Below are 11,163 nucleotides of genomic sequence, written 5' to 3'. Positions count from 1 at the left end.
CGGAAGAAAGACCGCCCCAACTGAACGACACTGTAGGCCGCGCCGCCCTTTTCCCGGAGAGGTAGGCAAGGTAACGGTATGTTTGCTTCGGCGCTTGGCTATTACGTCATCCGGCAGCACCAGCCCCTTTCAAGATGGCGGAAGGAAGCGCCCGCCGACCCGGAAGCGTTATTTTCGGAGGGTGAGGAAAATGGCGTGGAGTTGCTGTGCCCGAGTCTGGGTTAGACAGGAGTTATGGGGTAGTAGTGGAATCCGGACACACAGGTAAGGAATGAGGCGGAGCTGCTACCCATAGGAGGAGGGCGGTGGGGTTTAGAGGAAGGGGCTGGGGGTGGGTGAGGTGGTGTGCTGCTGCGGCTATCGAGGAGTTCGCTGCGAGGGTGTGCCTGGGAGAGCGGTGGGGTTGTCACCTTTGCAGCTCGGCTTTTCCAGGAGTCTGTTATTTTAAAAAAGAAATCCGGCACCCAGAACGATGGGTAGGATCCAATTCTCTTTCCACCCTCCCTAATCGAGGGCGATGAAGAAGGAAAGACTGTAGTAAAGAAGTGGCTGTGGCTGGGGGAAGTACGATGCCTCCAGTCACTGGTCCAGCAGTTACACAGCCTCTCCTTATTCCGACGGATTGGAGAAAGAGAGTTGGGTGTGTCAATGGCACAACGGTGCATTGGTAGACAAATGGACTGAAGTAGCTTCGCAGAGTCTAGTACAAAATGAAAATACAAGATTTCCTTGGTAGCACCTTGATAATAATTATTTATTTGTTAACCTTACATCCCATCTACTAAATGATGCTTAAGGTGCCTAACAGCAATGATACAAATATAACAACAACAGTAATTAATAATAATATCCAAAGTGAGAACCAGAAACAAAATCATTTATTGTTCTGATATCCAGTCCCATCTGACAAATCATGATTCTGAAACTACAATTTGAATCTTTTTGACAATTTGTATCTTTTTGAAGTTTCAATTGATATTCCTACTGAAATTACAAAACATGGCTTAGGTGTTTTTTCTCTCTCACAAGCTGCTGTTTGGCATAACATCTAGGGATGATTAGGAAAAGGACAATAAGACAGAAACTGTACTTTGCCTATATAGGCGGAACACAAAGTATTGTTTGGGTTCCTAAACTGCTGTTAGTACAATATCATAGTTTAGTGTTATATCTGAAGTGGCCTAAAACAACCATGTAACCATGTAAGAAAAACAAGTTGACATACAAACTTTGAAAGGTATATTCTGGATAGGCAAATCACAAAAAGATCATAATACTTTGGAGTGGTGAGAAGGTGCTTTTGGTTTCTCTTAATCTGGTATTTCTGAATAAGAAACTGGTATTTCCTAACATCTTGGAAACATTTAGAATGAGTCCACTTTGTGTTCCATATAGAAATACCCTATACACACAACAAAGAAATGGATTCAGAAGACCAGCACAGAAGAGTGATCCGCAAACACCAAACCCAAAAACTGGTATTAAGCCACAGAAAAGTAGTTTGTCTCCTCCAGCCTATCAAGAATCTTCCCGTTCAGTGAAAATCCTTGTGAAGCCATTCTTCTTTACAATTGGGGTAATAATTGTTTGATATTACAGATAATGTGCCACAGTCCATATGTATTTAACAAAAACTGGTTTGTTTAGTGGTAAGCTACAGAATTTTCATATAGAACAAGGATTATATAGAGGTGGGATTTTGTCAGGCAGACCCATTGCAGCACCATGACAGCTGAAGATATGTTTATCAATTTTTTCTAATCTGTAGAACAATTAAAGTATTGGGATCCATGTCCATATAATGCCTGAGTAAGAAGAACAGGGCTGCCCACATTCCCATCCCTACCCACTGTTTCTATTCTGAACATCATAGGTCTGAATGGGGCTTCTACCCATGTTCACTTAAATGTGAGTGGAAACATCTGTGTAGTACAAAATCCTGCTTTATCAAGATTCCCATCATGTTCTATTCACTTTAAAGTAAACACAGGTAGATAGTCCTCAAATGTTTTCTGGTCAATCTGAGAAGTTTGAAAACAGATGGTTGGGGCCAGCTTTCGCAGGGATATTGGGAACAGACCCATGCCTCCTGTATATGTAGATAGTTCCTGTTTAGGCATAACACCCAAATTAAAGCATTTAATAGAAGTTGTATTTCCAGTCTAAAGACTCCAAAAGCTATGTAGGGAATAGAGATCAAATATTGGTATTGTAGACCACCATGACTGTAGAGGTCACACCATACAATGTGCTAATGGTGCTAATTTGAATGCTTATGGTAACAAATGATCTGAATTATGTGTTACCTGAAACCTTAATTAAATATATTAGTTTTCAGGCTGTGCTTTTGGATCAGCTGCTATTTGGCAATATGAACATCTCAAATCCAAGGTTCAGAACTATTTTGAAGATAGTCGAGCAGACTGGATGGATAAGGTGCGACCACAAAAAGGGATGGACTTCAGAAGGCAGGTATTTTGGGCACTAATTATAATTTTACTATTGAAACTATTGTACATGATGACCGAAATTTTTTCTGTTGTGCCTTACCTTGCAAAGCCTTCTGGATATTATCATACTTTTCTTGACAAATCTCAAGGGAAAAACCCATGAGGAATGAATATATATATGTGTGTGTGTGTGTGTGTGTGTGTGTGTGTGTGTGTGTTTCAATAGTAAGAGAAAAATTATGAATGTTAAAGTTGTGTGACTCAGCCATCATGAATAACATAACATATTTGGGTTAAAGAAGAATGGCAAGAAATAACATTTTTAATTAGAGATGGTGTTAATTCATTAGCACTTTTTTCATTTATTTGGAAGATTATTTCACAAACTCGAAACATACCAGTTGAATATATCTAATCACAATGTTTAGTTTATGCAATCCAGAGGTAAATTGATATAAAAATATGTATATTTCATTAGGAAAATGCATCACTTAGAAATCAGACATAAAAAGGAACAAATCCTTATTTACTACATGGATATAGTATTTAGATTTGTTACAGATAAGAGTCATCTCTGTACCCACTTTTCTTTATGGCCCTGCCCATCGTTGGCATGCAGCTCCCAAAAGGTTACCCACAAGGGAATGTTGGCCTTAGGTTAAATAAGGTTCCCAGCCTTGGTTTACACTAACTAGAGTGCCGTTATCTTTTGAAAATAGGTGTTTGTTACCTATGTGTAATTACAGTTTTCTAGGAAAAGTTTTGGGATAGAATATTCTTCTTTTGTTTTGTAAACTTGATTTCTTCAATGCTTTTGTGTATTGAAAATACTAAATTGCATATTAATCAGTTTAATATCCATTGTCTTGAGGTACTGTATATATTGGATCAGGCCAGATTAAGACTGCTCATTTTCTTTCAGGTTAACCAGTGGTGGAATAGTCTGAGCAACGGGCAACGTACTGTGTCAGGTTTGTGTTAGCTTACAAGTATTAGACATTCTCAGGAAGAGAAATATGGCAAACAGGTACAGTATGTCACTAGATAGCTTTGATAACATGCTTACAAGTTGTTAAACCTAAGGCAGTCTTTTCCACCTATGTGTTTAGTTTGCTCCACTACATTATATATTTTGGCCTAACATTATGTAATATTGCTCCCTAACTTAGAGGGATGCAGTACAATTTTATGCTCAGATTATTCCTTCTAGAGCAAGGATGGAGAACCTGTGGCCCTCCAGATGTTGTTGGACTCCCAGCAATCCCAGCCTGCATGGCCATAGATGATGAAGGCCAGACATTTCTCACCCCTGTTCTAGAAGGTTGAAGACCCTTGCCTATTGCTTTCTGTAATACTTTCTCCATGATTATGGCTCTGTCACGCAAGATTGTTTCCTGCATAGGAGCTGGTTCTGTTACTGGAAAGTTGTAACAGAATGTCAATAATAGTTTGCTTACTACTTAGTAAATGTTTTAATATAATTATGATACAGTGGAACCTTGAGCTTCTCGGAAGCCGAACGTTTCAGAACTCGGTCGTCAAACGTTTCGGAAGTCAGACAGTCTTCCGGAATGGATTACGTTTGACAACCGAGGTTCCACTGTAATGTGTTATTGGGGACTGCAAAACTGATATTTCATGAAGAATATAGGGTTTACCAAATCAAGATATGGTTTCCAAATATAATTGTGTGGTGGTGATGGAACATGTTTTATTTCCACTCTCTATTCTTCATCAGTAACAAAAAAAATTAGTATTTTGTAGGCAACTTTTGAAAAGTCTCATATGAAAGCAAAAATACAAGTAGCCTTTAAAGAATGTTTGAGCACAATTATTTGTGACCTGAATGATTACTGGATTGCATCCAAGGCATGGGGGGGGGGGGAAGGAACTGCTTGATGGGCCAAGTCCTTACCTGCAGGTCAACTCTGACAGTGCATTGCTTCAGTCACCTGGTGTCATGATGACCCTAGGTAACCCCTTTTCCTTTGCCCTCATGGTTTGGTTTCAGAACACATGGACAATGGCACAGCATTTTGCAAATGTCAGTAAACAGCTCATTGTGGATGCTTACAAAGCCCAGTGCAGTTTGATTTCAAATAATCACCATCATCATTAGTGCTTGAGTAGTAGTAATAGTAGTAGTAGTAGTAGTAGTAGTAGTAGTTTATTTGTACCCTTCCCATCTGACTGAGATGCTCCAGCCACTCCGGGCAGCTTCCAACAAATATAAAAACATAATAAAACATCAAACATTAAATACTGCCCTATACAGGGCTACCTTCAGATATCTTCTGGGTTTTGTGAATTGTGTTGGATGGACAGTGCAATTTTGGCTTTGTTTTGTTCCTGAAAAGATTCTTTTCAGAAATATATATTTCTAGACTTCCCTTCATCCATTTGGACATGTATGTGGGCATGAATAAAGCTATTCATACAAATACAATAGAACCATGAAACTGCAGCGTTACTAACAAACTAGCAAAGTCAGAGGCAGCAGTAACAACTTTATAAAGCAGAGTAAACATAAACACGTGCGGTGTCTGAGGAAAAAAATATATTTCACCTGGCCCTTGAAGGGTTGTAATCTTGGTGCCAGACATCTCTTTCTGGGGAGGAGAGAAAATCCACTTGAAAATAACTGTTTTGTGGTGCTTGGGTTTACAATAACTTATTTGTGGGTTGTATACGTTATATATTCGAATGCTTTCACTTCTTTTTTTGTCACTACACTTTTCTTGTTAAATCCATAGGCATTATAGCTGCAAACGTCTTTGTATTCTGTTTATGGAGGATACCCTCTTTGCAACGAGTAATGCTTACATATTTCACATCTAATCCAACTTCTCGTAAGTGTGCATTAAAATACATGCAAAATTGTACAAGACTGTGTTTTGTTTTATTTTAGGGCTGTGGATTGACCACCTGATTTAAGGAAATACCAAGCAAATCGGTTTCCACAATACAAATATTTTGGGATGGACAAACTAATGAAACAATTTACCTGCATAAATATTTTTTACACTCAGTTCTAAACTAGACAGGGAAAGAAGATGATAGTCAAATATGCTGAAAGAGAATACCAAAGCCTTGAAAAATATGCCAGGCAGATACACCAGCTATAGAAAACACAAAGATGTCTAGGTTTTTCAACACTTCAGAGTAGTTTACTATAAGTTAATCTGTGACAATATATACTAGTTGCAGAAAGATGGGATAAAATTCAGATTCTCAATTAAAATCTTGGTGTTTTCTTTACTTCAAAATTTGTAAAACCTTGCCTAACAGTGCATCAGAAGTGAGGGGAATCTTAGTTAATTGTTTCCTCTATATTCACTTGTCCTATCTGTGACCAATTTTTCAATGTTATGTATGGTGTAATGTTTCATTGTATTTTGCTGTTGAGGAGTCCCAACTCCAAAAAAGTGGATGATTAAGATTTATTTAGCTACTGTTCATTTTCATCCTTCTCAACTAAATCACTAAACTGTCAAGAAAAAAGTGTTCCATGCTGTATAAACACAAGTTAAATATTTTTATGTGCATACCTAAATCTACGGTGGAGGGAAAGCTGTAAAAGTCAGTGTACAAGTGTGACCTAAGAGGCACACTGCAGGCAAAAATGTTAAGGTAATCTTTTAAAAATTATGATTAAAGAGTGGTGGGCTCTTCTGAGAAGTAAAACCATGTTCAAAAACATAATGCTTAATGATTTTGAAAACCCAGTGATGACTATGTTTTTTCTTGCTAGAAGTTCCATTCTAATAGTTCAACTTGTAAACTGTGAACGGAGAGATGAAATGCTAAAATAGTCTTAACAGCTGTTTTCTTCCTTTTGCCCTAGGAGTTGTGTGCTCTCCCATGTTGCTATCTGCATTTAGCCATTTCTCATTTCTACACATGGCAGCCAACATGTATGTTCTGTGGAGCTTCTCAACCAGTATAGTCTCTCTTCTGGGACGTGAACAATTCATGGCAGCGTACCTTTCTGCAGGTAAGAAGCCTTCCTTTGTTATCTCTTTATGGCAGGCATCCCCAAACTCGGCCCTCCAGATGTTTTGGGACTACAACTCCCACCATCCCTAGCTAAGAGAACCAGTGGTCAAGAATGATGGGAATTGTAGTCCCAAAACATCTAGAGGGCTGAGTTTGTGGATGCCTGATTTATGGGCTCCTAAGATGATTTAGGGACGCGGGTGGCGCTGTGGGAAAAACCTCAGTGCCTAGGACTTGCCGATCGTATGGTTGGCGGTTCGAATCCCCGCGGCGGGGTGAGCTCCCGTCTTTCGGTCCCAGCTCCTGCCCACCTAGCAGTTTGAAAGCACCCCTAAGTGCAAGTAGATAAATAGGTACCGCTTCAGCGGGAAGGTAAATGGCGTTTCCGTGTGCTGCGCTAGTGCTGGCTCGCCAGAGCAGCTTCGTCACACTGGCCACGTGACCCGGAAGTGTCTTCGGACAGCGCTGGCTCCCGGCCTCTTAAGTGAGATGAGCGCACAACCCTAGAGTTGGACACGACTGGCCCGTACGGGCAGGGGTACCTTTACCTTTACCTTTAAGATGATTTAAAACTTGTCTTTGACGTACACTGAAGTTGCTTTTATTATGCGTTATGAACATTCTTTGATCATTGGAGAGAAACTGTCATTCATCAATACAATCCTCTTCAAAACATGTCTGGATGAAGACTAGTTTAGAAAATTCTAAAATAATTAAATGATGAGCTTCCCAAGCAGTATTCTGTGAGCCAGTATGAGTACTGTCCTAGGCCCAGGATCAAGGGGCCAGCTACTAGGATTGGTTTTTTTGGTCCATTAACCACCCTGATCTAAGGTGGGCTACCCTTTAGGCATCACCACCATTTTAGTTTAGAGGTCCTTTTAATAGTTGTTTGGGGGTGAATTTTTCACAGAATTAGCTTTCCTAAATTAGGTAGGAGAAGTTACACTTGCTAAAATGTTATAGTTCATGGAAATATAGAAGTGCTATTACATATTAAAATAAATAAAAAGAAATAAAAGGTAAATGACTTCTTTCTTGACTTAAATGACTTTCTACTTTCCTGTGGAACGCCCTCCGACCAGATGTCAAAGAGAACAACAACTACCAGACATTTAGAAGACGTCTGAAGGCAGCCCTGTTTAGGGAAGCTTTTAATGTTTGATGTATTACAGTATTTTAATATTTTTCTGGAAGCCGCCCAGAGTGGCTGGAGATTATTATCATCATCATCATCATCATTATTTCTTGGCTTAGGCATAGATCAAGCTTCAGAGCCCCAGAGGGAAAAACTAAGGAGAAGTGAACCGCTTCTGAAGCTACTTTTCTCCATGCCATAAATCAGTCCAACTTTGGAGACTCTATTCTGGATGAACCTGTGTTTGCCTTAAGAATTGCATGTTCCTCTGTAGGGCAGTCCAGTGTGCTGTGAAAGCCATGGGTTTAATGAAACAAATGAAACTAGGACAGTAAAATAAGAATATTTAAATGTTTCATGTCCCTCACTGAATCCGTGCTTCTGACAACATCATTATTTTCTTCTAGGGGTTTTTTCCACATTTGTGAGTTATTTTTGCAAAACGGTCACAGGAAGATTTGGATCATCACTTGGAGCAGTAAGTGAATCTGTCTGTTGTGAAAAACTGGTTTTTGGAGCAGATTGTTTTCTGTTTTCAGAAGTCAAGTTATTTTTGGGGAAAAGCTACAGTGGACAGTAGTTTAGAAATCTAATGAAATATTGGGGGGGGTCTATAAGCTTCACCCCAGCAAAAGTTACTTAGTTAACTGTTTCCCCCCACTGTTTAGATCCGTGGTTCCCAACGTGGGGCACACGTTTGATTTTTAAGGGGGGCAGTTCGATAATGAGTTAGACCAAGTTAATGGCTTTCTCCACATGAATAGGAGTTCACTTTTTAAATAATAAGAATTATATGTCAAGGGGGATGGGGGGGGCATCAGGATTTTAGAGATGTTTAGGTGGGGCATGGCCAAAAAACGGTTGGGAACCACTGGGTTAGATCGTTTGTATAATTAAAAAAAAATGCCTCAGTATCAGATAAGCTATAAGTAAAATCAGTGATGGTGCCAACTCAAATTTTTATAGTGCTCGTTTTGTCCACTTTCATTTTTGCAGCAATAAGAACTATTTCCAGCTTGTCTTCCATTTAAACACTTATTTGGAAACAAGTCCCATGGATTTCAATTAGATTCCTAACTAGCTTTTTAGGATTATAATTTTACTGTCATGTTTCTGTAGCCTTATTCTGAATTAAGTCCCAATATCAATAGGACTTAATTCACAGCAAAACAACTAATTTCCACTGCAGTTTTTATCCCCAAGTACATTTTTACTTGTGGAGTAGGTTTCATAGAACTCATTGGCACTGTCTTCTGAGTAAAACATGAATGAACTTGTCAATATTAGGAATAAATTGGGTATGTTATATCCGGTTGTATTGTTTTCACGTTGATACTTTCTATCTTGAATATCAGAAAGATTTATTCACAGACAGGAAATAGTCTATGCTTTCTTAAGGAGAAGGGATTTGCCACTCCTGTTGAACCTCTGGTCAAGATAAGCAGTAATCTTTTCTGACTTCAACAGAAGTTCAATTCTAAATTGAAATTCTTTTGCTTTTGTAGTTTGCATTTTTATTGCCAATTAGCCAATTTAAATGTTTTAAAGTTTTGCTTGTTTTCTAGTCGGGTGCTATAATGATGGTCCTTGCAGCAGTATGTACGAAGATGCCAGAAGCCAGGCTAGCCATAATATTCCTTCCAATGTTCACATTTACAGCCGGAAATGTAAGTGACTTGAAAGAACTGAAGCAACTTCTCTCCTCTGTTGTTACCTGTTTTTGTCTCATGGGCTTAACTTTTTTTAAAAAAACCCAACAGAAAAGGAAAAAGGGGTGAGAAGGAAAAATGAAAACAATAGAACTCAGGCACCTATTGCTAAACATTACATAGTGATTCTTATAATGACCATCTACAAAGGAAGCAGTTCAGGGAGGGGAGGAACTAGGGTTGCTGTAGTTCAAAAAGTGAAAATCGCAATTTCCAGGAAACAGAACAACTCTGCATCCAGTCTTCCTCTTCTGCAACCAGATAGAATGGCTCCTGCCAGGTGATGGGTAAGGAGGGTCCCCAAAGGAGCTGGTCTCTCAGCAGAGCTGGTGGAAGTGGGTCTTCTAATTTACCAATACAGAACTGAGGCTTGGGAGAGAGTTACTGTATTGGGTTGAATGCGCATCTGCAAATAAGCTGCACCTTTAAAATTCAAGGCTTCTTTGCGGGTGTGGCCTGCCTCCTGGCACTCCATCCCCAAACCAGTGCCAGGGGAGGCCACCTGCCGCTGTCCCCGCACTCCTGGGCTGCTTCCTTGGGGGAGCAGGGAGCCGCGCGGTAAGGTCGTGAATATAAGCCACATTTTTTTTCCAAGTTAAAGTGCGGCTTGTATTCAGGCCAGTATGGTACATTCTCAAAGTTGCTCAATATATCCATGGTAGAGATGGGGCTTTCTCTCGAATCCAGCTACAACCCTCGCCCTTGTTCTCATTGACTAGGCGTGACTAAATGGGATTTATGAATGTGGACTAGATTCATTTTATCATTGTTGGAGCTGCTGAAACATGAAGGCAATGTTGCTGTTGTGTGTGTTTTTTTGCCAATGCTGTACTTGTTTACTCATTTCTAGGCTTTAAAAGCCATTATTGCACTGGACACAGCCGGACTTATTTTGGGTTGGAAGTTTTTTGACCATGCTGCACATGTTGGAGGGGCTCTCTTTGGCATGTAAGTTTTTGTACTGTGCTAGTACTATGAGAGTGATGCTTCAGTGTGTTGTAGTTTGTTTGTCTTTTATTTATTTAAAATAGCCCTGTAAAATTTCTACTGAGAAGTGTTTTTGGCCCAGATGCCTTCATGACATATACCTATAACGTGTTCTGTGAAAGAATTTCAGTTGAAGTTATGCGTTTGTTGCTTTTTAGGTGGTATGTAACATACGGGCATAATCTAATATGGAAGAATAGAGAACCGGTGGTGAAGGCATGGCACACAATAAGGACTTGGAGACCAAATAAATGAGGCGGGGCTTGCAACTGGCGCTTTTTAGAAGAAACTTGTACAGAAATGGCGTGCTGCTTTGAAGACTGGAAAGTGGATTGGTTGTTACATTACTTACACAGTAATGGGATCTTCAGTTCTAAATGTGATAATCCACGCTCAAAATAAATGCATTTATTGATAAACACATAACCAAGTAGAAAACAATAAAGATTTGTATCTCATTGCTTTATTAAGGGAGTCTGTATTATTTCCTCTGGCTATTTTGGAGCAAAAATAACATTTGATCAGTTGGCTGATAGCTTCTCATTTAGAAATAAATTATATTAAGATGCCAACAGTTCTAGTAAGATCCTGATACTACAGAGCTCTGGTTAAGAAACTGCTTTATCATTCTCCTTGTCTTAATCTGCAATGATGTTTGATATTATTAGGCATATATATATATATATATGCACACACAGAGCTGTGCTCTACAATTAAGCTATGGCCTCTTTCAAATGCTATGGTCTCTTTCAAATATGTGGGTTGGGGAGGAGTAGTACAAATGCATTTGCTGTAGGACGTCTGGGCTGTGAATGGAAGGGCATGCACAGTGGACTGCTCCAGGTGAGTCCCTTACTAAAAAATAAGAAGCCCCACAATATGG

General features: G+C 39.5%; 1 protein-coding gene across 1 annotated transcript; it reads left to right on the top strand.

Moving 5' to 3' along the window:
• Positions 1–98: 98 nt before the first annotated feature.
• On the top strand, positions 99–10,746 carry PARL (presenilin associated rhomboid like). Its single transcript, XM_081191121.1, has 10 exons — positions 99–264; positions 1,396–1,576; positions 2,332–2,472; positions 3,373–3,421; positions 5,204–5,299; positions 6,295–6,444; positions 7,992–8,062; positions 9,150–9,251; positions 10,144–10,241; positions 10,439–10,746. The coding sequence occupies exons 1-10, from the start codon at positions 191–193 to the stop codon at positions 10,533–10,535; spliced, it is 1,059 nt and encodes a 352-aa protein (XP_081047247.1). The 5' UTR covers positions 99–190; the 3' UTR covers positions 10,536–10,746.
• The last annotated feature ends 417 nt before the right edge of the window (positions 10,747–11,163 follow it).

This window comes from Podarcis bocagei (assembly GCF_964188305.1).
Source record: "Podarcis bocagei genome assembly, chromosome: 4".
NCBI lineage: Eukaryota > Metazoa > Chordata > Lepidosauria > Squamata > Lacertidae > Podarcis > Podarcis bocagei.
This window is presented reverse-complemented; position numbering and strand designations above follow the sequence as displayed.

What these genes read in the sequence shown, in the direction of transcription:
- PARL (XM_081191121.1), top strand. Translation starts at nt 191, where the DNA reads ATGGCGTGGAGTTGCTGTGCCCGAGTCTGGGTTAGACAGGAGTTATGG. An exon ending in CATTCTTCTTTACAATTGGG is followed by an intron (nt 1,577 to 2,331) that starts GTAATAATTGTT and finishes TAAATATATTAG; the next exon opens with TTTTCAGGCTGTGCTTTTGG. An exon ending in GGAGGGGCTCTCTTTGGCAT is followed by an intron (nt 10,242 to 10,438) that starts GTAAGTTTTTGT and finishes GTTGCTTTTTAG; the next exon opens with GTGGTATGTAACATACGGGC.